The sequence below is a fragment of the Rhinolophus sinicus genome, linkage group LG10 (genome assembly GCF_036562045.2).
Source record: "Rhinolophus sinicus isolate RSC01 linkage group LG10, ASM3656204v1, whole genome shotgun sequence".
NCBI classification, from domain to species: Eukaryota; Metazoa; Chordata; class Mammalia; order Chiroptera; family Rhinolophidae; genus Rhinolophus; species Rhinolophus sinicus.
In genome coordinates, this window is record NC_133759.1 from 5050646 (window position 1) to 5078206 (window position 27561).

General features: G+C 43.2%; 2 protein-coding genes across 3 annotated transcripts; both read left to right on the plus strand.

The window, feature by feature from the left end:
- Nucleotides 1–65: 65 nt before the first annotated feature.
- On the plus strand, nt 66–13838 carry LOC109459089 (IQ domain-containing protein F1). 2 transcript variants are annotated; one of them, XM_074312242.1, is made up of 4 exons: nt 7181–10295; nt 10338–12184; nt 12364–12474; nt 13381–13838. In XM_074312242.1, the coding sequence occupies exons 2-4, from the start codon at nt 12182–12184 to the stop codon at nt 13825–13827; spliced, it is 561 nt and encodes a 186-aa protein (XP_074168343.1). In that variant the 5' UTR covers nt 7181–10295; nt 10338–12181; the 3' UTR covers nt 13828–13838. The 2 variants fall into 2 exon arrangements, with proteins under 2 accessions (XP_074168344.1, XP_074168343.1); XM_074312243.1 differs by lacking the exons at nt 7181–10295; nt 10338–12184 and adding an exon at nt 66–7165 and having other exon boundaries at nt 12364–13838.
- Nucleotides 13839–14125: 287 nt separating this feature from the next.
- On the plus strand, nt 14126–26348 carry IQCF5 (IQ motif containing F5). Its single transcript, XM_019753248.2, has 2 exons — nt 14126–14267; nt 25903–26348. The coding sequence occupies exons 1-2, from the start codon at nt 14126–14128 to the stop codon at nt 26346–26348; spliced, it is 588 nt and encodes a 195-aa protein (XP_019608807.2).
- The last annotated feature ends 1213 nt before the right edge of the window (nt 26349–27561 follow it).

The window sequence follows — 27561 nt, forward strand, 5'->3', positions numbered from 1 at the left end:
AGTCTGTGCTGCCCGTCTGCTGGCCTGCGGGCTTTTTGTCCTTTTCCAGGGAACTTGAGGATGGAGCCCTCAGCTGACTCCTGGTCCCTGCATGTCCTCTGTGCCTCATTAGGCCTGCTCCCCACCCTCTGCTCTGCTCTGGGCTGGTGGGGTCAGAAGCTAAGAAGCCCCACTGTCTAAGTGTGTAAGGGCAGGCTGTGGGGTCTGAGAAGTGACGTGAAGACAGCCAGGCCTCCAGGTCAGGCTGCCCTGCCCCACTCAGGCCAGATCAGGAAGCTGAGGGGACAGACTGCCCTGGGGTGGCCGTGGGACACTGTACGGCTTACTGCTGGGGGCAAGGGCAGAGTTGGGAATGGCTCTGTCCTTGATCCAAGTGACAGCCCTACTGCATGAGCCATTGCAGCAGTGACCCTGGCAGGTAAATGTGTCAAAGGAATGTTCTGTCTCCTGACTTCACCCAGTGGATAATTGACTCCTGCCCTGGGGTGAAGTGAACGGGGGGAGGTAGAGAGGCTGACTGCAGGTACAGAAGTGCCCGGAGGTCTCCTCGGTGGCGAAGAGCTGGGGTGGTAAGGATTCTGCTCTGACGTTTTCCTCCACCTGCTGAGCCTGTGGTTCTCAAGGGGCACCGTGGTCCTCTTGGGGTGGAAGCCCCTCACTCTTGAGGCCTCCCCTTGCCTTACATTCTCCTGGTGCCACAAGGGTCTGGTTCAGACTGAACCCCTGAAAATCCTCTTATTGCTGATACAATTCACTCTCCATGTCCTGCCTCAAATTGAGCTCATGATGGCATAAGCTTACCACCTGAATAACACGCAAGCAACCCTGAAAGGCCCCTTAATATATGAACCGTTTTCCTATGAGCACATTCTCATGAAGAAGCTCAAGTTCGAAAACAAATGTCCTTGAAGTTGAAATAAAATGATTTCTCCTATGGCTTCTAGTCTCAGCCTTGGTCAGCTGAGACTTCTTGTGATAGCTGGATTCTTAGTTACAGTGAAAAACAAAATATCCCATCTTAACCACCTTTTGAGTGTGCATTTCAGTAGTGTTAAGTATATTCACATTGTGCAATGGATCTCCAGAACTTTCATTGTGCTTCTGAGACTATAAGCATTAAATACTAACTCCCCATTTCCCCCTGCCCCAGTCCCTGGTAACCATTCTACTTTCTGTTTCTATGAATTTGAAGACTTCAGACAGCTCATATAAGTAGAATCATACAGTATTTTTCTTTTTTCGCTTATTTGGCTTATTTCCCTGAGCATAGGTCCTCAAGGTTCATCTACTTTTTTAAGGCTGAATACTATTCCAGTGTATGGATATACCACACTGTGTTTATCCATTCTTTGGTCAATGGACATTTGGGTTGCTTCTACCTCTTGGCTATTTGTGCATAATGTTGCTATGAATGTGTGTGCAAATATCTGAGAACCTGCTTTCAGTTTTCTCGGATATGTAGTCAATCTGTATTGCTGGATCAAATGGTGGTTTTACTTTAATTTTTTGAAGAACTGCCATACTGTTTTCCATAGTGGTTACACCACTTTGTAATTACACCAACCGTGCACAAGAATTCCAATTTCTCTACATTCTCGACCATATATACGTTTTGATAGGCATCCCAGTGGGTGTAAGGTGGTATCTCATTGTAGATTTGATTTGCATTTCTCTAATGATTCGTGATGCTGACCGTCTTTTCATGTGCTTACTAGCCATTAGTATCTCTTTGGAGAAATGTCTGTTCAAGTCCTTTGCCCATTTTTTGAATCAGGTTTTTGTTTTTGATTGAGTATATCCTTTTCGGTGTTTGCTGAGGTTCTTGAATCTATAAATTTATACCTTATACCAAATTTGGGAAGTTTTTAGCCTTTATTTCTTCAAAAAGTTTTCTACACAATTTCTTCTTCCTTTCTGGGACTCCGATAACATAAATGTTAGACCTTTTGATACTGTTCCACAGATTGCTGAGGCTCTATTTTTTCAATATTTTTCTCCGTTCAGATTAATTTCTGTGCTCTATGTTCAAACTCACTGACTAATTTCTCTGTCATATCCATTCTGTTAGTGAGCCTGTCAGTGAATTCTTTATTTCAGATATTGTAGTTTACAGTTACAAAATTTTCATTTTATTTTGTTTTTTGTTTTATTTTTTATGTTTCTTCTGAGAATGCCTCTTTCCATTCATTGAGAAAGAGTTTGCCTTTATCTCCTGGATGATGGTTATAATAACTGCTTAAAAGTCTTCATGTGATACTTCTAACATTGTCTTTTTCTTGAGAGTCAGATTTTCCTGCCTCTTCATATGTTGAGTAATTTTGGATTGTATCCTGAACATTTCCTCTATCAAGGAGATGGTGTTTCAGGAGCTCCTAGCACCACCACAGTGGCAGTGCAGCTATGGTACTTAACCTGAGGGCAGAGCCATGGGAGAAAAAAGAAAAACACCAAAAAAAAAGTTAAAAAAAAAAAAAGGAATGGACGCTGTCCATAGTCTCTGCCTTGAGGTCTCTTCGTTCTTTCTTTCTTTCTTTTTTTTTTTGATTCTCTGTTAAAAAAGAGGGGCTTTGTCTTGGATTATGTGCTGTCCATACTTGTATAGTTCTGTACTTTGGGCTGCCCTCAAATTACCTGGAAACTGGATCTGATCGTTCTTCAAGTTTTGACTTTCTCCCCAATCCATCCGTTATTGTTTACTTTTTAGAGTCTGGTTGCTTTTTGTATTCTAGTCAAAGTTTTTGGTTGTAATCATTGAGAAGGATTGGATGTAGTACACTTAGCTCCATCTTCCTAGTACTGGATTCAATAGTGTTTAAAGAAAATTTTAAATATGAACTTTTCTCTTTACCCACACATTTACCACTTCTGGGCTTATACCGTGTTTCTCCAAAAATAAGACCGGGTCTTATATTAAATTTTGCTCCAAAAGACGCATTAGGGCTTATGTTCAAGGGACCTTGTCCTGAAAAATCACGCTAGGGCTTGTTTTCCGGTTAGGTCTTATTTTGGGGAAACGATATTCCTACCTGCTGATCTGGGTTTCCACTTGGGGTCTCACTGTATATTAGTTTTGCATGTTTTAAAACTTCTTGTAAGTTGAATTGTACTATTTGTGTGTGTGTGTGTGTGTGTGTGGCTTGTTTGGCTCAACATGATGTCTGTAGGATTTATCCATGTTGTTGCATATATCATTAGTTCTTTGTTTTTTATTGTTTAATAATATGTCATTTTATGAGTATACTCAAAATTTATTTATCCATTCTCCTGTTTATAGTCATTTGACTTGTTTCCAGTATTTGGCTATTACGATTATAATGCTGTGAACATTCCTGTACAAGCCTTTTTATGGACATACATTTTCATTTCTCTTGAGTAAATACCTAAGAGTGGAATTGCTGAGTCATAGAGTAGGTGTAGGTGTAGGTGTGTGCTTCATTTTATTAGAAATAGCCACACTGATTTCCAAATTGGTTGTTCCATCTTGGCAACCTTTGGTTCTCATTTTTTCCTTTTATTTCAGTCAATCAATGCGAGTATGTTGCGGTTTAAATTTTGCCTTTCCCTAATAAGTAATGATGTTGAGCAACTTTTCATGCGTTCAGTGGCCATTTGTTTATTTTCTTATATGAAGTATTGGTTTAAGCCTTTTGACCATTTTTATTGGGTTGCTTATCTTTATTATTGAGTTGTAGAAGTTATATTCTACAATTATATTCTGGAAGAGTCCTGTCATGTATATGTATTGTAAATGTCCTTTTCCCAAGCCTGTAGTCACAGGCTGTCTTTTGATGAACAGAAGGTCTTAATTTGGATGGCATCCAATATACCAGTATTTTATACTTAGTGCTTTAGCTGTCCTGTCTAAGAAATCTTTGCCAACTCCAAGGTCACAAATTAATTCTCATGGGTTCTCTTCTAGAAACTTTATAGTTTTAGCTTTAGTTTTCTTTAGGCCTATGATAGATCTTGAACTAATTTTTTTGTCTACGATGTTAGGGGTCAAGATTCTTTTTCCATTGAAAAACGCATTTCCTTTTTGCATTGAATTATCCTGGTACATTAAAAAATCAATAGATTATAAATGTGAGTCCATTTCTGCCTTCTCTATTCTGTTTCATTGATCTGTTTGTCTCTTCTTACACTAAAACCACGTTGTCTTGATTACTGTAACTTCACAGTTTTTTAGGACAGTAAACCATTGTCTTGAAATCAGATAATGTAAGTCCTTCATCTTTGCACTTCTATATCAAGAATTTCCCAACTGTTCATTGATGTATAGAAGTACAGTTGATTTTTATATATTGCCCTTGTATCTTTCGATTTTTGGGGTGCTTTTTATTTTTATTTTTAAGCAGCATTATTGGGATATCATTCATATTCCATACAGTTTACCCATTCAAAGTGTATAATTTAATGGATTTTAGAATATTCACAGATATGTGCAAATAACACCATGGGTACCATCCATGCTTGCTCGATTCCCTTACTCTAATAGTTTTTTGGGTAGATTTCTTTGGAAATTTTAATGTACATATCATATTGTCTGTGTATCACTTTAAAAAATTTTAGGCGTTTTATTTCACTTTCTTGCCTTAGTGTACTAGCTAGGACCTCAGTCCATTGTTAAGCAGAAGTGGTAAGAGCAGACCTTTTTGTTTTACTTCCATATCTTTATTTTTTAATATTTTCTCTGAGTATAGAATTCTAGGTAGACTCCTCCGGCAACCCTGCCCACCCCACCTCCATTTCTTTAGCACTTTACAACGTCATTCCATTTTCTTCTGGATTCCATTTGTTTCTGATGACACGCTATCTGTCACTTTAATTTTTCTTCCCCCAAATGTAATAAGACCTTTTTCTCTGGTTTTTAAAGATTTTTAAAACACTTTTTCAGTAATTTCACTGTTGTGACTATATGTGATTTTATTTGCATTTTTCATGTTTATATAATTTTTTACTTGACTTTGAGCTTGATAATGCTTTCTTTTGTTACCCTATCCAGTGAATTATTTATTTTGGATATTGTAATTTTCAGTTTTAGAATTTCTATTTAGTTTTTGTTCTGTTTTTTAGAGTTTCCATTTGTCTGCTGAAATCCTCCATTTTCCCTGCCTTTTCCTCTAAATTCTTTGTCCATTGTATTCATATTTACATCATATCAGTTATTTTAAGTCCTTGTCTGCGAATTGCAACATGAGTCGTTTATGCTCTGCTTCTGTTGATCTTTCCTTTTGATTACAGGTCACATTTTCCTACTTCTTCAGGTGTCTCACTTTTTAAATTGTATGCCGAACATGGTGGATAAAAGCAGAAGAGACAGAGGGAGGTCATTTTTCAACTAATCAGGAGTTCAATTGGGTTAGGCCTTGGGATGCCACTTTAGTTGCTTCTCATCCAGCTCGTTTCAAGTGTTTTGAGGGTGGGATAAGACCTCTCTCTTCCTAAGAACTGTGGAATCAGCACTGTGAGACCTGAGATCCCTTTCTGCCATCCAGCTCAGCCACTGGCTCTGTGCTGCTGCCGACCCAGCAGAAGTCGCATGGGGAGAAGGATGTTTGCAGAGAACTCACTCTGTGTGGGGCCTTCCCAGATTTCAACAAACCTAACAGCTCATATGCAGCAATTGAGAGTTCAGCTGGTTTGTCCCCTACCCAGCAGCATTTCTGTGTATGTGGAAGACCCACCCCTCCATGTCCCTGTATCCAGAAACTTGGTAAATATCCACAGGCATGAAAGCAGCCATCAACCTCTGTGCAACTAGAAAGCAATAGTCCCACTCTGGAATTTAGTTCATTTATACTTCTCTTTTTTCTCTCTCCGGCTTTATTGAAGTATATTTTGTTTGTTTATTTAATTTATTTAAAGTGTACAGAAATGATTTCATATAAGTATACTTTGTGAAATTGTTACCAATCAGTTTGATTAACACATCCATCACCTCACATAGTTACCTTTTTTGTGTGTGGTAAGGATGCTTAATATCTACTCTTTTAGCCAATTTCAAGTATATACTTGTATAGAGTATTATTAACTACAGTCACTGCTGTACCTGAGAGCCCCAGAACTTACTCATCTTATAACTGAACACTTGTGTCCTTTGACCAGCATCTTCCAAATTCCTCAGTCCCTGCTTACCACCATTCTGTTCTGTTTTTATGAGTTTAACCTTTTTTTTAAAGATTCCACATATAAGTGAGATTATACATATTTGTCTTTCTCTGACTTATTTCACTTAGTATAATGTCCTGTAAGTTCATCCATGTTGCAAATGGAAGGATTTCCTTCTTCATGGAACGATAGATAGATAATATTCCAAAATCTACCTACCTACCTACCTACCTACCTATCTATCATCTATCTAGCTATCTAATTTTCTTTATGCACTCATCTACTGACAGACACACAGGTTGTTTCCATATCTTGGCTAATGTGAATAATGCTACAATGAATATGGGTGTGAAGATATCTCTGAGTTAGTGATTTCATTTCCTTTGGCTATATACCCAGAAGTGGAATTGCTGGATCATATGGTAGTTCTATTTTTAATATTTTGGGGTACCTCTATACTGCTTTCCATAGTGGTGGCACCAGTTTACATTCCCACAGTGCAAAGGGTTCCCTTATCTGCACATCTCCAGGACTTGTTATGTTTTGTCTTTTTGATAATAGCCATTCTAACAGGTGTGGGGTGGTATCTCATTGTGGTTTTGATTTGCACTCCCTGATGGTTAGTGATGTTGAGCATCTTTTCGTCTACCTGTTAGCTATTTGTATGTCTTCTCTGGAAAAATGTCTATCCAGGTCCTTTGCCTATTTATTTTTTTTCCCAAGTCAAGTTGTTGTCCTTTCAATCTTAGCTGTGGAGGGCGCAGCTCAGCTCCAGGTCCAGTTGCTGTTTTCTAGTTGCAGGGGGCACAGCCCACCATCCCTTGGGGAGTTGAACTGGCAACCTTATGGTTGAGAGAACGTGCTCCAACCAACTGAGCCATCCAGGAGCTCAGCGGCAGCTCAGCTCAAGGTGCCATGTTCAATTTTAGTTGCAGGGGGCGCTGCCCACCATCCCTTGCAGGACTCGAGGAATTGAACTGGCAATTTTCAGAGTTAAGAGCACAGAGCTCCAACTGCCTAAGCCACCGGGCTGACCCCTTTGTCTATTTTTAATCAGGTAAGTTATTTTCTTTGCTATTAAGTTACATTTTTATATTAACCCCTTATCAGATATATAATTTGCATGTATTCTGTGCCATTACATAGTTTGCCTTTTCATTCTGTTGATTGCTTCCTTTGCTGTGCAGAAGCTCTTTAGTCTGATCTACAGGAGCCCCTCCTTATCCACAAGAGATATGTTCCCAGTGCATGTCTGACCATGGATAGTACCAAACCCTATATAGACTATGTTTTTTCCTATACATACATACCTATGGTGAAGTTTAGTTTATAAATCAGGCACAGTAAGAGATTAACAATAACTGATAATAGAACAATGATAACAATATACTGTAATATGAGTTATATGAATGCGGTCTTGCTCCCTCTCAAAAGATCTTACTGTACTGTATTCACCTTTTCACACAAAGGAAGCACTTTATAGGTTCTCTTTGGCGTATCCAAATTTACAGCATCATGACTCTTGTACTTTGGGGCCATTATTAAGTAAAATAGTGTCACTTGAACACAAGCACTAGGATGCCACAATGTCAATCTGATAACTTAGATGCCTACTGAGTGACTAAGGCGTGGATAGTGTATACAGCTTGGATACGTTGGATGAAAAGATGATTTGTGTCCCGGGTGGGGTGAGTGGGACAGCACAAGACTTCATCACACTACTCAGAACCATGCACAATTTAAATTTTATGAATTGTTTATTTCTGGAGTTTTCCATTTAATATTTTTGAACCATAGGTGACCACAGATAACTGAAACTATAGAAAGTGAAACTGGAATTAGGGGGTGGGTGACTTGTTGATTTTTGCTTTTGTTATTTGTGCTTTGGTGTCATATCCAAAAAATCATTGACAAGACCAATGTCAAGGAGCATTTTCCCTGTTATCTCCTAGGAGTTTTATGCTTTCATATCTTATGTTTAAGTCCTTAACCCATTTCAAGTTGATTTTTGTGATTGGTGTAAGATAGGGGTCCAATTTCATTCTTTTGCTGTGTATATCCAGTGTCCCTAGCACCATTTATTGAAGAGACTATCCTTTCCTCATTGTGTATTGTTGGCTTCCTTGTCAAATATTAGTTGATCATATATGTAGGAATTTATTTCTGGGCTCTCAGTTCTGTTCCATTGATCAATGTGTCTATTTTTATGCCAGTACCATACTGTTTCAATTACTCTAGCTTTGTAATATAGTTTGAAATCAGGGAGTACGATGTCTCCAGCTTTGTTCTTTTTCAGATTTGCTTTGCCTATTCAGGGTCTTTTGTGGTGCCACATAAATTTTAGGATTATTTTTTATTTCTGTGAAAAATGCCATTGAGATTTTGATAGGGATCGCATTGTACCTATAGATGGATTTGGGTGGTATGGATATGTTAACAATATTAACTCTTCTGAATCATGGGGTATCTTTTCATTTATTTGTGTCTTCTTCAATTTCTTTTATCAATGTCTTAATAGTTTTCAGTGTAAAGATCTTTTACCTCCTTGGTCAATTTTATTCCTGAGTATTTAATGTTTTTGATACTATTGTAAATGGGATTGTTTTCTTATTAATAATTTCTCTTTCCAATAGTTTGTTGTTAGTATATAGAAAGGCAACTGATTTTGTATATTGGTTTTGTATCTGGAAATTTTACTGAATTTGTTTATTAGTCCTCACAGTTTCTTGGTGGAGTCTTTAGGGTTTTCTAGATTTAGGATCATGTTATCTGCAAATAGAGATAATTTTATTTCTTTCTTTCCAATTTGGATGCCTTTTATTTTATTTTATTTTTCTCCCCTGATTGCTTGGGCCAGGACTTCTAGTGTGATGTTGAATAGGAGTGGTGAGAGGTGGCGCCTTGTCTTGTTCTTGATCTTAGAGGAAAAGCTTTCCGCTTTTTCACCATTGAGTATGATGTTATCTGTGGGCTTGTCATATATGGCCTTTATTATGTTGAGGTTCATTTCTTATCTACCAAATTTGTTGAGTTTTTATCATGAAAGGATTCTGAATTTTATCAAATGCTTTTTCTGTATCTACTGAGATGGTCATATGATTTTTATCCTTCATTCTGTTAATGTGATATATCATGATTATTAATTTGCATATATTGAAACCTCCTTGCATTCCATAGATAAATCCCATTTGATCTTGGTGTATGATCCTTATAATTTGCAGTTGAATTTGGTTTGCTAATATTTTTTTTTTTCCTGCTGGGTTTACTTTTATTGAACAAGTAGTTGGACAGACAGCAGTGTGATCAGGAAGTTAGCAGAGCACAGATTGGGTGGAGATGTCTCTGTGCCTTCCAATCACAGAATCGATTAATACAAGGAAAGACGGAGAAGACTGAAAGTCCGTGAGCCCATTCCCCCAACAGCTCTCTATTGTTTTCTATAGCTAATAAGATGAGCTCTGAAGAATTCTTTGTATATACATATGGTGAAGGCAGGCAATTCAGAATAGAGGCATCCATTTTCCCTCATGGCTTTCACCAATCCTTGCAGCATTTGTCAGAGGCTAGCATGCTGAGAGGTGTTGTTCCTGGGCTGCTATTCTCACACCTCCCTTTGATGCATGTGTATGTATTAGTTTGGCGTATTAGGTTTTCTTGAGAGAGTATGCAGGGGTTGTTGCATGTCTGGCCATCATTACCACAGACAGACTTTAAATTCTTTGGGCTAAGGGAACCCATCCTGGGCAATACTTGGTAGTGTTTGCACATCTCAGAATCTTCTTGTTGAGCATCCCCAAGCCCAACACCGCCGGCAGCTGGCCTCAGCTCGCCACCCAGCCACTCGCACCTCCAAGCCCAACATGGGTGGCTGCCATCCACAGATTCTTCTGTGGCCCACCCCAGGCGGCCCAGGCAGGACACACACTTGGTTTGCTAGTATTTCTTAAGAATGTTTATATCTATGTTCTTCAGGAATATTGGCCTGTAATTTTCTTTTCTTATAGTGTCCTTGTCTGGCTTTAGTATCAGGGCAATGCTGGTTTATACAATGAGTTTGAAAGTGTTCCCACCTCTTTAATTTGGAGAGGCAGGGGGGAGTTGAGAAGGATTGGAATTAATTCTTCTTTAAATGTTTAGTAGAATTCACCAGTAAGGCCATCAGGTCCTGGTCTTGTGTTTGTTGGGAGGTTTTTTGTGTTTGTTGGGAGGTTTTTTGTGTTTGTTGGGAGGTTTTTAATTACTGCTTCAATCTCCTTACTCACTATTGGTCTGTTCAGATTTTCTATTTTTTCATGATTTAGTCTTGGTAGGTTGTGTGTTTCTAGGAATTTATCAATTTTTTTCTGGTTATCACCTTTTTGGCATTTAGTTCATAGTAGTCTCTTATGATCCTTTGTATTTCTGTTCTATTGTCTCTTCTTGCATTTCTGATTTTATTTATTTGAGTCTTCTTTCTTTTTTTCTTAGTCTAAAGTTTTGTCAGTGTTGTTTATCTTAGTTTTGTTGATCTTTTCTGTTGTGTTTCTCATCCCTATTTTATTTATTTTTGCTCTGATCTTTCTTATTTCCTTCCTTTTGTTAACTTTGGGCTTAGTTTTTCTTGTTTGTTTTTTCTTCTAATTTTTCAGGTGTGAAGTTAGGTTGTTTATTTGAGATCTTTTTCCTTAATGTGTCATTTATTGCTAATAATTCTCTTTTAGAAATGCTTGTGCTGCACCCTATAAGTTTTGGTATATGGAGTTTCCATTTTTGTTTGTTTTAAGATATTATTTAATTTCTCTTCTGATTTTTCTTCGATTCATTTGTTGTTCAGAAGCGTGTTGTTTAGTTTCCACATACTTGTGACTTTTCCAGGTTTCCTTTTATTATTATTTTCTAGTTTCATATCACTGTTATTAGAAAAGACACTTGGTATGATTTCAATCTTATATTTGTTAAGACCTATTTTGTGACCTAACATGATCTATTCTGGAGAGTGTTGTGTGTGCACTTGAGAAGAATGTGTATTCTCATGCAGGTTGATTAAATATTCTGTATATGTCTGTTAGGTCCATTTGGTTGAAGTATAGCTCAAGTCCAATTTTTCCTTATTGATTTTCTGTCTGGATGATCTATCCGTTGTTGAAAGTGTAGTGTTGAAGTCCCCAACTATTATTATATTGTTGTTTATATCTCCCTTCAGATGTGTTAGTAGTTGCTTAATATATCTGGGTGCTCCAATGTTGGTTGTGTGTCTTTAAATCATTATATCCTTTTGATGAATTGATCTCGTTATCATTTTCTATGACCTTCTTTGCTTCTTGTTACAGTTTTTGACTTAAAGTCTATTTTGTCTGATATAAGTGTACTAGCCCTGCTCTCTTTTGGTTTCCATTTGCATGGACTATCTTTTCCCATCCCTTCACTTTCAGCCTCTGTGTATTCTTAAAGCTGAAGTGAGTCTCTGTTAGGCAGCTCATCCTGGGGCCTTATAGATTTCCCTGGGCATTGTATGGCTAGGCAAGCAATTTAACTTTATCCCTTATGGGACTCATTGGTAGCACTTTGGTGTATATACCTGTCTTTCGCTTTATATACATTTACAACATGTATGTATAATTATGTATCTTGATAGTTTTATTTACTTAAATGGGCTCATAATGATCTTCAACTTTTTCAGTTATAAATGCATCTTGTATACACTTCCTCACCAGTACATATAGATCACATTCATTATCTTTAACAGTTATTCCATAGTAGGAAGGCACTGTAAACCATTAAATCAATCCACAGTTTTACCAGCTGGAGATAGTACCAATGACTGACTATACACCTTTATATGAATGGGCGAGTATTTCTGGTATCTTGCTTTTGTAGTCAGGGCTTTGGCCATTTCCAGCAGAAAAGAATGGACAGATTTTTGTCTTTTCCTTGGAGGGGGCTCAACCGTTGGGAGCCATCCTGGTGCCTGAGTCATAGCTGCCCTTGTGACATCATAGGTCTCCCCCTTCACTCTTTCTACCCATTCCATGGCTAGAGGAACACAGATCTGAGGGGATTTGAACCATCTATACACTCAATCCATGTGGGACCAATGGTGAGTAAGAGATAGACACACCAGGCTTTTAGGGCTGTCCTGGTAGACCTCTCAGAATGGGGACTCCCTGACATCTGAACACTCTTGGAGGCCCTGGAAGCTGGGGATGTATGGGACACTGAATGGAGAGAGCGGGAGAGCAGTCTAACTCTTGCCTTTCCCCTAATTGCTGATTGCAGGAGACAGGCCAGCCTAAAAACGTTGATGAGCACACTAAAGATGAGCCTCAGCAGGTAGGGGAGCCCCCGGGTTCGTCCTCGGCACCACGGACCTCAGAGAAGAAGGAAGAGGTAGGAGGCGCACCGGCGTGGATGCCTCTGGCCCTTGTGTCCACTGCTTGTGGCCAGTGTCTTCTGCATGGTTTGGAGTTAAGAACAGGCATCAACTCATTCTTGTCTGTCCTCTTTCTTCATGTCTTTTTCAGCCTAACAATGTGAATAAGGTTGAAATGAAGAGAGCAGATGATGCTAATAAGAGACCCAGAGAAATATGACCCTCTTGACACACAGGGCTGGGGCTGAGAATGTGGGGGCCATGTTTATAGAATGGAGTGGCCAACATATGGGAAGCTGGGCTTAATCAGCTGTGTGTGTGTGTGTGTGTGTGTGTGTGTGTGAGAGTGCGTGTGTGTTTGCTTGTTAATTAAGATTTAAAGTGTGAAAGTCACGAGAAGTGAAGATGGGGAAGAAATAGGACAGAATTTTATGGGGCAGAAGAAAGTTTTAATACTATGACATGCCGAGGAAGACAGCATGTTATGGACAAATGAAAGTGCCGGATTAGCAAAAGTTGCTGCTTCTCCAGCAGGTGTGTGGGGTCTGAAGGGAAGGGTCATAGACCCTGGTTAGGTAAACATGGTAATCCTTTGACCCATAGATCCTGGTGTTCTTGCCCCAGGCTGGCTTAGTCCATCCATGTTAAATTGGGAGCCAGGGCAGATGTCCCCAATTTTACAGATGGGGACTCTAAGATTCAGATGTCAACATGCTATGTGATGTGCCACGTCCACTAACCAGGGAAGGACAGAGACAGGTCACCTACCGGGTCTTCTGGTTCCAGCCAGTGCCCTGCCCGGTGCTCTGAGGTTTAGAAGAAGGGGTGATTGTTGATAGGGAGCCAGGGTCCCTTCCTGGCAAAACCTGGGGCTGAAGTGGGTGGGGACCATTCTCTGAATGCCCTCTCTTTTTCCTTGCAAGAACCCAGGAAACCAAAATAAGCTCCGCACTAGTAATCTGGCAGTAGTAAAGATCCAGGCCTGGTGGCGGGGCACCCTGGTGCGCCGGACGCTGCTGCACGCCACCCTCGGAGCTTTAGTTATTCAGCGCTGGTGGAAGCAGATCCTGACGAAGTTGCTGGAGAAGAGGCGGCGGGCGGCGCTGGAGACCTTCACACGCGAGGAGTGGGCGGCGGTCCGGCTGCAGTCCTGGGTCCGCATGTGGCGCGTCCGCCTGCGCTACTGCCGTTTGCTCCACGCCGTCCGCATCATCCAGGCCTTCTGGCGGTGCCGCTCCTGTGCTTCCCGGGGTTTCATTAAGGGCCACTACCGCGTCACGGCCAGCCAGCTGTATCTCGAGATAGAGATCTTGCTGGCCTCGGGGCCTTGCATTGTAACGGAGTGTATTCCCCTCCCAATAAAGCAGTGAATTGGTCTTTTCCCCACCTCTCCTTGTTGGGCAAGCTCCAGGAGGTCAGGGCAAATGATGGCAGATACTTCGCATCCATGTGCCTGCTCTGAGCAGCGGGCAGGGATTGTCTGAGGCCCGAGGTGCTCTGAGGAGAAGGATTCTGGGTCCTTGTCCAGACTGAGCAGAGAGGTGATTGACTGGCAATGCCTGCCGTAGGTAGGACAGTTGAGGGTACAGATCTGCCATGTTGGCCAATGCAGAGGGCATTGATCATGTCTGTCTGTGTAAATGGTGCCTCTCCCCAAGGCTGCGGATGATGGAAGGCTTGGGGCGGGTGGTGGCCAACGGCAATGGCGGCACATTTGCCAGGAATTCACCCACCCAGGTCTCCTTGCTCGTGCTCATGCTATGGACGGGAGGAGGTGAGCAGCCTCCGATTGCCTGCGCCCAGCTCACAGGTCAGCCAGCAATCACATCCTCTCAGTGACCTCCTCCAATAGCTCCCGACTCAACTGGGGCCGTATCCTCCTACTTGGCCCTCAAGTCAGAATCTGAGACCCAAACTGGAAGTCGTTAGAGTGCATAGCCCCAGGTCCCATTCCAAGTTCAAACTCTGTCCCTCACGCTCCAGCCCCAAATAGAGGCTGGAACTCAGACTTCTCCAGACCTGGTTGGTGTGGGAGGTTCCACAGATGTGGCGATGGAGAAAAGGCATTCATTCCACTGCTAGCTGAGCCCTCTGGTGAGTGGCAGGCCCCAGGCTATCAAGGACCTGGAGCTGAGAAGGCATCAGCTATGTCTTCCTCCCTCTCCCCAGGCCCAGTCTCTGCAAGGGCTGGTCCGGGCAGAGCGGGGACTTCTGCCAGTCCCTTCCTGTGAAAAGCTGCCATTTGGGGTGGGATTGGGGCCTAGGTGATGATAAAGGGCCAATTAAGAGGTCAAGGTGAGGCTGTCCCTCTGCCCATCTGGGCCCTGCCGTCCCATGGTTTTCTGCAGGGTCTGGGGTCTTGGGCTAATCTCCATCAATGTTGCAAACTCAGAAGCGCTTTGCTTGGCCATGCTCCACTTTCTCTGCCCTGATGAGCTGCTTCCTCAGCTCACAGAAGTTCTGAGACAGTGCCCAGAGGCCTCAGGCTCCAGCTTTCTGTTTTGTATGGGGCCATGAGCTCTGTATTTATCACCCTGTCCCTTCATGTCCTGCCCTGTGTCACTCAGGCCCTGGTCTCTCGCTCTGAAGGAGTTCTGCTTCCTCTCCTCGCCTCCTTTCTCTCTTGTGTCCAGTATCTCTGAAGAAAGAGCAAGGACTTTGGAGCCAGACCGACCGAGGTCTGAGCCCTCTCTCTCCCACTCACTGCCATATGGCCGTGAACACGTCATTTTCCCTCCTCTGATCCCCAGTTTCCTGAGCTGTGAAGTTGGGCTAATGAGCCTCACTTTTCAGTGTGAATGTCAAGTGCCATAAAAATTCAGCATCAGCAACAAAACAAGGAAAGGGGTTGCACCCACAAACCTTAAAAACTGGCAGCCAGAGACTAACAGCAAATTCTGGGGTGGAGTGGCAGCCCACTGAACACACGGAGGTGTGCACATCATTACTGGGGCCCAGGCCCCCTCAGTGAACAGGGATAGGGACGATATGTGTGTGCATACACACAAGCACACACATTTCTATGTCATCTGTCTGTATTAAAACAGATGAGTTCACACTGATACCTCCAATCCCAACCTAAAATCAAAGTGTTCCTGCTAGTCTCCTTTTCTTATTTCTAGCTCCTGTCTCCAAGATGAAGAAATTATCCTTAATAAGTTTTCTCCTACTATCCTTAATCATTAACTTTCTTATTTGATCTTCCCTGTATGTAACTAATCTTCCATGACTGCTGCTGGCCTCGTTCCCATGCAGACCCTGTCCCCACCCTGTTAGAGCTCTGACCGCCTGCTGGGCCCTTGCCCTCTTCGTGTAGCTCAGGCTCCCGCTTCCCTCACTGGTGCTGTCCTGTGTGAATGCTGCTCTCATCCAATTGGGCTGACAAGAAATGTCAGGGCGTCCTCTGCAGACATCCTCCTCACTGTGCTCAAGTTCTGACTTTACCACTACGGATGCCCTCCTCGTCCTGCCCCAGGACAAAACCCGTTAACACCATGACCTTGGGCCCTCGTGCTTGGACTCCCCGTTCATGCTGCCTGGGTTCCCACACTCTGCCAGCAGGCCCCTGTGTGGACCCCTCCTCCCCGGTCAGGGTTCTGTGCTGGGCAGACCTGATGCGAACCCCTCCTCACCCTTTTGAGATCCACACCCCACTCTGGGCCACGGTGGCTCTGTCCCCACCAGGTACACCTACGATGCACACACTGTCCAGCCTAGTGACTTTCAGAATGAATTGTACAGGAAGGAAAGGGCTAAAAATGAAGGAAAGAAGAGGAAACTAAGTTTTCAATAAAAAAACAGAGAGACAAGCCACCTGAAAAAAGAAAACTGCCAGTCACTGGCTAAATCTGCTGCCATGTTTTGATCCCAAATCTCAAGGCAACATGACCACAAAGGAAACTCAGAAAACATAGTGAGAAAATGGGTCAAAATGTTTGAGCATAGGCTCAGGTCTTTCTCTCTTAATATCAATTCATATGCATAACAGAAAGAGCACTTTTTTTTTTTAATCTTTAAGAGTACCTAAAAAATTAGTTACTTCAGTAGACAGAAGTTATGTTGAGTCATTAAAGGACAGAAGACAGGTGTGAAAAGAACAAAAGAAAATTATTCAAAACTCTAAAAAAGTGGAGAGTGGCCATGAGTCCCTCCAAGCTTGGAGTTAACTGGTCCAGGGAACAGTAGGGGTCATGGGCTGCCTTGGGGGCTGGTTGGAATACACTTATAGGGATAGTCGCCGACTCTCCAGATGAGCTATGCAGTTGGCAAGAAAGGGCCTGTTTCCAGGGAGCCATGACTGGCCTGGGAAGAGAGACGGGGCTGGGTACCATGTAACACTCTTGAACAGGAAGACCCCTGTCCAGGAGACTACCCACTCACATCCTACCCCTGACAGCCCACATCTCCCCTGCAATCCATGGAGTCAGGGACATGACACAAATCAACAGGCACAGGGGAACTATCAAAACAGATGAGCACCCAACCATGAATCACCAAGCTTTGAAGGAAACCAATGGCGTGAAAAAGCACCCCTACACTCAACAAGCAGAAACAAGATGGCCAAGGGAAAGACTAAGAAGGCAATTTAAAGACGTGAAATTAATATTCCCAGTGGGTGGGAGGAGACATCTTAGGTATGAAAGAACACACCATTATTAAAAAGAGCCATTTATGGATCTTAGAAAGAAACAATGTTAAAACCTGATGGATGGGATGAATGGCTGAACGGATGTAACTAAAGTTCAGATTAATGAGTGGCAAGTTTGACGCGAGGAGCTCTTCTGGAACGCAGCACAAAGGGCAGAAAAATAAAAAGGTTAAAAAAAAGTAAACGAAAGAACCATTGATCCAGAGGTTCTGGTCATGGTTGAATTGGTGTTCCCAAGAAAGGAAGTCCAGAGATGGAGAGCAGGGACAGTCAAAGCATTAATGAGTTTCCCAGAGCTTAAAAAGACTCAGTTGACCCCAAAAGGTGAAGGAAAACAGATGGAGCGCCAAACGGGTCACAGCACAATCTCAGAACTGATAAAGATAAAATACTTAAATATTGAAAGAGGAAAAAAATTCAACAAACTCTCCACTAAGGAATAAGTCTCAGATTGACATCAGTTTTCTCAAAAGCAAGGAGAAAGTGGAGAGACATCCTCAAAGCTCTGAAAGAAAAGGAATTTACGCACTGGATGATATACCACCTAAAATGTCATTCAAGTGTAAGGGCAAAGTGACATTTTTATCAATTCAAAGACATTTTTATTAATTCAAAGTTTACATCAAACATCTCTGAAAATATTTCTGGGACATGAACTCTATGACAAAGAAACATGAATCCAGGAGAATGACACAATAAGTAGTGATGGGTACAGATGCCAGTGAAATTTATTTTTACAAATAAGATTTTTCTATTAAAAATATGTATATTTGTATGCCATATGTATACTATCTCAGAGGACACCAATATGAGAGGTTGCTGGAGGCAGAGAAAAGAAAATTGGCCTAACATCCTTATTTGAAGCGATAGATACCAATTTACTCCAAGTCCTCCACAACGTAAAATAAAATATGTGTTAAAACCTAAGTGTAAGTAGAAGAAAAGGAATAAGATGCATAGCTCCTATATAAATTAGAAATTATATTCAGCTAAAACAGAATCTAAAATATAGTGAGTCCAAAAATTTAGAGATTTGTTTTTTACATCACATAAAAGAAGCCCGGGTCTGGTATGGCGGCCTGGATGCATCCTGGAACTAAGCTACAATTTTCTCACCCTCTCCTCCCTACCATCTTAAGGAGGTAACCCTTGTTCTCAAAATGGTTATTGGAGAATGCTGGCCATCACATCTACATTTCAGGGAAGAAGAGAGTTAAGGTAAAATGACAAAAAGGACCCCTTTGAGTCCTGAAAGAGCTTCCCAAAAGACACACCCATTGACATCTGATTGGTCAGTGAGTATCACATGACCACTCCATGCAAGTGAGGCTGAGTAATGTCCACCCTCCCAAAATCAATTCTTTTGGTGAAGAAGAAGTGAGGTGTGGATATGAGTATGCAGCTTACAATTTCAAAAACAGTAGAAGGAAAAAACTCACCAACCACAAAACGCACTGAAAACTCAATCCATCTAACAAGAGACAGAAAGAAAAACAGACCGTAAGAAAATACGACAGATTTAAAGCAGAAAATAAGATGGCAATGAGTCCACACATATTAGGAATCAATGAATGTGAATTGGTAATATCCACCTATTAAAAAACAACGCTCTCACATTGGCTTAAGTAGCTCTTGCTTGTGACGGATGTGGAGATGCTCTACCCAGACTCCCCTTCAGGGACGGACCTGCTACCTCAGCTCCCAGGAATGCTGGCTGCAGCTGTCAGCCCCTTCAGGGGTTGCTTCAGTTGCAGAGTCTGCCTCACCTTAGGTCTAGCCCTTCAGTCATCACCCACGATGACTGATTCAGGTGGGGGTACAGCTGTGTGCTGCTTAACAACAGGGATACACTCTGAGAAATGTGTTGTTCGGCGATTTCATTGTTGTGTGAACATGACAGAGTGCCTGTACACAAACCTGGATAGAATAGCCCACTACACACCTAAGCTCTGGGGGAATAGCCTGCCTCTCCTAGGCCTGCTACTATACTGAAAACTGTAGGCATGATAACACAATGGTACATACTTGTGTATCTAAATATATGTAAATACAGAAAAGGTACAGTAAAAATATGGTATAAAAGAAAAAAATGGTACACTTGTATAGGGCACTTATCATGAATGGAGCCCGCAGGACTGGAAGTTGTTCTGGGTGAGTCAGTGAGTGACTATGAGGCCCAGGACATACTGTGCACTACTGTAGGCTTTATAAAAACTGTACAAAAACAACATGAGATTAAGTCAAACACAAGCAAAATTATGCAATCAAGAGATGCAGCGAGCAGGAGCTGTATGAGGCTGCTGCTGGCATAACCTGGCACACTGTTTTACAGCAAACTGTTTTCCAATAAGTAGAAAGAGCACACGCTAAAGCAATGATAAAAAGTATAGTATAGTAAATACCTAAACCAGTAACATGGCCATTTACTATCATTATCAGGTATTGCATGCTGTATATAATTGCATGTGCTATACTTTTGTATGACTAGCAGCTAGCAGTGCAGTAGGTTTAGCGATACTAGCATCACACAAACACGTAATGTGTTGTCCCACGATGTTACAATCACTACCATGTCACTAGGTGATAGGAATTTTCCAGCTCCATTATAATCCTATGGGACCATCGTCATATGCGCAGTGTCAGTGACCAAAAAATTATGCGGCACATGACTGTATAAAGATCTGACCATTTGTACTCAGTGTGGGGCAATTCTGCTGGTCCGTTTCAGCATCAGAACTTTCTGTGTTGCCTGCTGAGGCTGTCCGTCACGTTACAGGATCTTCCTCTACCCATTCTGGTGTCCTCCCTTTTCCTCCCATAGGTGTTGATCCCAAGGACATTCTGTAATAAACATCCTGAACACTAGACTCCATGGCAGGCAGTGTCTCAGCTCCCGCTTCCCTCATAAGAACGCAGGATATGGTGAGGCCAAAAACGAACACCCGTGGAGCCACAGCCAGGGAAGTCATACCACTATGTTCTCGCTGGGGCTGGGTTGGAGACACAGGAGGCAGGAGCCACACAATCTGAAATCCGCAGTCTGCTTTTCTCTGCCCACCAACCAACTTGCTAGCAGCAATCCGCGCTTGCTAGCTCAGCCACGGCAGTTATATCAGTGGCTAATGGCTAACCGGTAACAGCTGATGGCCAACTGGCCACGGCTGACGGCCATCTACTACCCAAACCAGCACCTTTCCATGTGAGGCCAAGAGCCTGGAAACTGCACTCTGGGACTCTGTCTCCACACTCCATCTCAGGGTCCCCTTTCCCGGAGAAGCCAAATTGAAATGACTGATGCAGAGGTTGTCTGAGAAAGCAGGTTATGAGATGGGGCTTTGAAGTAGGGTCACTCACTTCATCTTTGCCTGGTTGGCAGTGAGGCCCCAACACTGGTGGTAAGTGGAGCACATATAGGCTAACTTAACGTGGTGGTTTAAATGTTAACTCTTTCACAGGTAGTGAACTGGCGTCACATACAGGAGGCAGGGAAAGCACTAGCTGGTGTGACATAGCAGGTATTTGAAAGGTACAGGGCAATTAATTACAAAGGAGCTGGTTTCTATTTCTAAGCTCCATTTGAGCTCTAGAAAAAGACAAAATGCTGAGAGCAAGTAATAGTCAATTAAAATCAAATGTGAAAGTCAGAGGGCCTGACTGATAGCATATAAAGAAGCTCCTATGTGCATTGGATGGATAAAGAAAGCTGAGGGGCAGGCCTAGGACTAGGACTTAAGCTTCAGAGTAACCAACCTCTTACGGTTAAGCTCTCCACCAAGATGGGGTGCTTTGCCAAGATCAGGGCAGGAGAATGAATGAAACTCTGACACATGGGATGGAATCATTTGGGTTGATGGCTCCCCCAGACTTGAATTCCCAAATCACCCTGAACCATTTGCGTCTGAAGAAGTGTGACACTCCTCCCTGAGCTCACGGATAGCAATGGGAACAGACGTTGGGAAAGTGAAGAAGCAAATGACATAGGCAGGTAACCTAGACTGTCAATCACCCCCCTACTGTTTTGCTACCATCCCCTCTCAGCTCAGATGGGCTTATGGGGAATCTCTTGGGACAGCTGACATAGAGGAAAATGTCTGAGCCTGGTTTATGGATGGTGAAGCTTACTATGTTTATGCCATCCCCAAATAGATAGCAGCTGAGCTACAGCCTCACGCAAGGGTAGACTTGAAAGGCAGTGATGAGGGAAAGGCCTCTCAATGGGCAGAGTTTCAGGCCGTGCACCCACTTTGTGTAGAAAGAGAAGTGGCTTGAGATAGGAGGTATATATTATATACTTTTCAGCATTGGTGAAAGACTTACTGGTCAGTTTCCTGGAAACACTGATGAATTATATGATGATTAACCATAGGCTTTAAGTTCTTTATATTTTCATAAACTTTGTAAATTTGTCCAACCAAGCCTTTTTTTCCCAGTCCACAACCACAATCAGTTTTATCACATCTTAGCAGATTCCACTTCAGGGTGTACTGAGTTAGTGTTTTCTCAACCTCTTCAACAAATATTTGTATTTGCGTCATGCAGACTATTCATAGAGACTAAATTCCTCAGTCCCTTCAAACTTGGCCTTCACCCCTTCAATGAACAACAGTTGAACTGTGTTGGTAACAGCTGTCAACTCACCAAGAGTCAAGGAAATCCACTTGAAATCATTTAGCTTGTTTTTTTTTTCATGGTCTAATATTTTAGTTGTGGGGAGATTTTAAATTATTGATTCAAATTAATTTTGAGTTACAGGAGGCTTGTTTTTAATTGATTATTGATTTTGTTCCAAACGTCTTCAACTCTTGGAGCAGCTATTCTCATTGAAAGGCTAGTAGTATTAAGTTTATTTTCTCTGGACACACTTTTTTTTTTCAGCTGCTGCAATTAAACATGATTTAATTAACTCACCACTAGTAAACATCTTTTGTCACTTGGCTAACAAATGAACAATTTGGAAACTTACTTTGCTGGCAGACTCATTTTCACTTTTTATTTTTGTGAAGAAATCCTGCTGCGATGAAATTTAAAGTTTAAAAATCCCTAAATGTTATGTTCATTGCTATTTTGGGAGTTAGGAATATTGTGGATTGCTTAGTCTGGTGATGTAGATGTATACTGTTATATTCTTTTAGCACAGCTATAGTGTCATTGCGTAATGAACACAATGCTTTGCCATTTTAAAAGTGCGACATTTAAAGTCCACTTTCCTTGTTTTGACGTGATGGATATGCACTGGTAATAAAATCTCAGTTACAGCACAGCAATGTGTGTGGTTGCTTGAACCCTTATCATCAGGGGGAGGGGAGGGGCCTGCTGCCACACTGCGGGGGCAGGGAAGACCACGAGTGCTGCTTGGGTGGTCCACTGAAAGATCTGGTGCTTTGCTGCCCAGGTGTAATGGTAGATGGATACAATCATGGCCTGGGAAGAACATGGTAACCAGAGAATCAGTGCCCTCAAGGGCGAGGGTCTGGATCACTGTTCCCCTCACAGGCACACTGCCTAGACCAGCAGAAATGCCAGTCAAAGGTGAGGGGAATCTAGAAAGGGTGGTAGAGGAAGGCAAAAGGAGCGCGGGTAATGGCCTGAAAATAAACTAGCAGTGGGGACTGACGTTTGTCCTCCTCACTCTTCACCTCTAAGTTTTCCCAGCAGACAAGACTGACTTGACTCCCGAAGAAGCGATTTTTAAAACGTACAAACTTATTATGGGGAGCAAGTAGATCTGAGTGACATAAAGGGGTGCATTGTAGTGGATGTAGGGGGTCCTCTCGGCACAGCTGATGGGAAGATTAGCTGCTGCTGGGTCACTGCTGTGTCCCTTACTGGGGCCTGCCTTGGCCATGGGGAAGAGATTTGATCAAGGATATGTCCTCTCCTAAGGGGAAGCCTGCAGCCAGTGACTGACTGGCTTATGATTGGTGTTATGTGTTATGGGTTGAATTGTGTTGCGCCCCCCCCCCAGCCCCAAAATATATATTGAAGTCTTAATTCCAGTGCCTCACAAGGGGACCTTTTTTGGAAATGGAGTGTTTGCAGATGTAGTCAAGTTAAGATGAGGCGATTAGGCTGGGTCCTAACCCACCAGGACCGCTGTCCTTGCATAAAAGGGAGCAGACACAGATGTGCACAGAAAGAAGACACGGGCGTGCTGTGTGAAGGCGGAGGATTGGAGTGACACATTTATAAGCCAAGGAATTCCAAAGATTGCCAACAATGAAACCACCAGAAGCTAGAAGGAAGCAAGGAGAGACCCTTCCTTCACAGCTCTCAGAGGGAGCTCGGCCGGCCAAGATACTGGTTCTGGACTTCGATATGTTCCTATCTTCCCCACCCCCTCACCCCATTAACTCCTTACTGACACCCCAGCCTTAAATGGCCTCCTCCTCTTCTCTACACCCCCCACCCCCGCCACAGCTCCACACTGACCTTCCCCATATTCACTCTACACATTGCAAATGTGTTCTTCAGTGACCCTGGAGGCTGTGCCCCTGGGAGGGGACCAGAGCCTCGTGATGACCAGGTGGGGCAGAGGTGGGGCCCTGCATGTGCAGTGGCTGATGCTTACCCATCTCCTGACTGTGACCTTGAGGGGAAGGGAAGGACAGTGGAGTACTTGAGGCCACTTGAGCCTGAACTGGGGGCCCTGGCTGGTCCTGGGGGGGCTTCGTCGGTTTTCTGGCCTGTGTGGATCCAGCTCTCCCAGGGGCCCGATAACTAGGTCACCTACAGATAGGCCAGATGTCGGAGGCTCAGCCACGCGAGGGAGTTTACTCTGTTCCCCCAATTCCACGAGCCTCATCACAGATAATCATTGCTAATTTATGCACATGTTTTCCTAATCTCCACCCCCTTTTAAAATAATGTCTTTACAGGGCAGCTGGTTAGCTCAATCGGTTAGAGCGCGGTGCTGGTAGCACCAAGGTTGCTGGTTTGATCCCCACATGGGCCACTGGGAACTGTGCCCTCCTTAAAAAAAAAAAATGCCTTTACAACATGTGTATAAATAGATGCTTATATTGAGTTCTCCGTGATTTGATGAACTTGCTAATCGTGCTAAATCTCGTACCGAATTCTGTATCAGCACCAAGAGCACACTCCTTCTTTCCCCTTGTTACCCAGTATTCCATTGTTATGAATTGAAATCCATTTAGTGAATACCAGCCAGGCTCATTATACACTTTTGTGTCAAGGGTCAGTATTTGGGGCGTTCTTTGTAGCCAGGATCCTGGCCATGTGGTAGGAAGGAAAAGAAGGTGTCTTAGGTTTTCCTTAGAAGGGGCTCCGCTGTTGGGGGGCAGCCCGGTGCCTGCGTCATAGATGCCCTTATGACATCATGGCTGTCTCCCCTCCTCCTCTCCTGCTTCCAGAGCTGTGGCTGCAGGAGATCAGACCTGAGGGCGATGGGAACATCTAGCCCCTAACCATGGGTAATTTAGTGCAGACCTGAGGGGACTGGGCCATCTACCCCAAGCCATGGGCATTTAATGTTTTTTAAGAGACAGTCAGGCGCTTTCAAGCTTTCTGGGAGGGCAGTACGTTTCCCATAGTCACCTCAGGATGGGATCCCTGTTCTGTGCTGAGGTCCTAGGAAAGGTCAGGAAGCTGAGTGTGTGGTTGACTTGGCACCTCGTGGTGGGGAGGGCACTTTTACTTTCTCCCATGTTTTTCTCTCTAGACTCTGATTACAGAAGGATAGCAAACCTTCCAAATTCTAATCAAAGAGAATGATGAAGTTATAGTGATAGAACAGAGCTTGAAAGAGCAAAAGCAAACAGTGACTCCACCCTCACCACTGCCACTTCCGTCCCCTCCCCTCCACAGGTGGCTGGGTCTAGTCTCTGCTGTGTTGGGGAGGGGCTTGACTTGTGACATCTCTGACCCTCGTAGTCCAGTGGAGTGACCCAAAGGTCTGTGACCGTGTAGTTTATTGTCTAGAGATGCTGCAATGTGAGAACAGGGCACATAACGTTATTTCAGGACAAGAGACGTAAATCCAGGTGTGCCAGGCAAACGAGAATGAGTGCTCTCCATACACAGAGCTGGAATGACAGAGATTGACGGCCCCCATTTCCTCCTTAGGCTGAGACACGTGGGTTTACCAACATGTGTGGATTGTGTCGGGGCAGGTGGGGGGCAAAGAGTGTGCACCCAGACCACACAGGCCTGGGAGTTACAAGCTAGGGGCTGTGTTTGGGGAATGCAAAGTCCAGTGCACAGAAAGACTGGGTCTAGAAGTGTGTGTGTGTGTGTGTGCGCGCGCGCGCGCTTGCGCTTTGTACTGATGCATGTGTTAACTGGTGTTTAAGTTCTTACGTGTGTGAGGTGGAGGAATCTTAATACTTTGGTGAGGGAGAGGGGAGGCAGCAAGTCTTGGGTTTAACCTGAAATTAGAGGTGAGAGGGCAGGGGGAGCAAACGATGCTGTTTTTCCAGCAGATGGGAGGGGCCGGAAAGGGAGAGCCCTGGATGTCAGGTAGTGGTCAGATCCAGGTTTCACCTCTAGATCATGGTGTATCTTGCTCTAGACTGGACAACCAGGTCCATGTAAAACCGGGTGAGGTTGCAGGCACAGGTGTACCTCCATTTTATAGAGGGAGACCCTGAGACTCAAAGGGCAAGATGATATATCCATTCATCAGAGTGGCATAAGCAGAACACTTACTAGGTCGCCTGGGTCTAGCTGTTGTTAATAGCTCTTCTGAGTGGCAGAGAAAGGGGCGATTGATGATAGGGGATCAAAGCCCCTTCCTGGGAGGAATGTCTGAGTTTCCTAAGTGTCCATTTTCTCTTACAAGGCTCCAGAAGAGTTAAGATCACTATAACGCAAAAGGAAGCGGCCGTGTCCATCCAGGCCTGGTGGCGGGGCACCCTGGTGCGTCGGACGCTGCTGCACGCGGCGCTCAGAGCGTGGATCATCCAGCGCTGGTGGAAGCAAAAGCTGGTCACGCTGTTGGAGAAGAGGCAGCGGGCAAACCTAGATTCCTATGTGCGGAAGGAGTGGGCGGCGGTCCGGCTGCAGTCCTGGGTCCGCATGTGGCGCTTCCGCCTGCGCTACTGCCGTTTGCTCCACGCCGTCCGCATCATCCAGCTGTATTGGCGCTGGCATATTTGCCATAACCGTGGTTTTATTCAGGGTCATTACGACGTCAAAGGAAACCAAATGAATCTTGAACTCGAATTCTCTTTGGGCTCACAGGCTTGTAGGATGCAACAGTGCATACCCCTTCCAATAAAGGAATGACCAGGTCTGCACTCTCTGCGTCCCCAGCCGTCAGGTCTATTGCAAGGCGATCATTGAGCTAATGAAGGCAAATACGTGGCACCTCATAAATCAGGTCTGAGGAAGCTGCAGGTCCCGAGCGGAAGAGGATCCTGAGAACCTGGTGCTGGATGAGCAGGGCGTGTGATTGATTAGCAATGTCTGCCCTGGTGGGACAGTTGGGGATTCAGGGCCACCGAGTCAGCCAAACCCAGGAAACACCTTCAGTGTAAATGGCACGCTCCAGCTGTTTTGCAGCATGGAGTCCTGTGTCAGCTTTTGCTCCCCAACCAACCTTTAGAATACACTATTTTAAAATTTGTGGTAAAGTACACATAACATAAAATTTACCATTTTAACCATTTTTAATTAAAGAGCTCAGTGGCATTAAGCATACTCACATTGTTGTACAACTATCACCACCATCCACCTCCAGAACTTTATTCATCTTGCAAAATTGAAACTCTATCCATTAAAAATAATTCTTCACTCTCCCGTCCCCCATTCTAACTTTCTCTATGAATTTGATTACTCTAAATACCTCATATGAGTGGAATCATTCAGAATTTGTCCTTTTGTGAATGATTTATTGCACTTTGCATAATGCTTAAGGTTCATCCATGCTGTAGCATGTGTCAGAATTTCCTTCCTTTCCGTCCCTGAAGAATATTTCACTGTATGGATGGACCACATTTTGTTTATTCATTTGTGGATGGACACTTGGGTGGCTTCCACCTTTGGGATGTTGTGAATACTGCTGCTGTGAGCATGGGTGGACGAAGATCTCCTTGAGACTCTGTTTTTCAGATTCTTTTGGGTGCATACCCAGAAGTGGAATGGCTGGATTACATGGTAATTCCATTTTATAATTTTTTGAGAAACTGCTATGCCATTTTCTGTGGCATCTATACCATTTTACATTCCCATCAACAATGCATAAGTGTTCCTATTTCTCCACATTTTCATCAACACTTATTAATCTCTTTTTTGTTTGTTTTGATAATAGCCATCCTGTGGGTGGTGCTGTGGTAGCTTATTGTAGTTTTGATTTACATTTCCCTAAAAATTAGTGATATTGAACATCTTTCCATATGCTTGTGACCATTTGTATATCTTCTTTGGAGAAATATCTATTTACATCCTTCACCCATTTTTTGAATTGTTATATACAAGTATATATTTTTTAAGTTGTAGG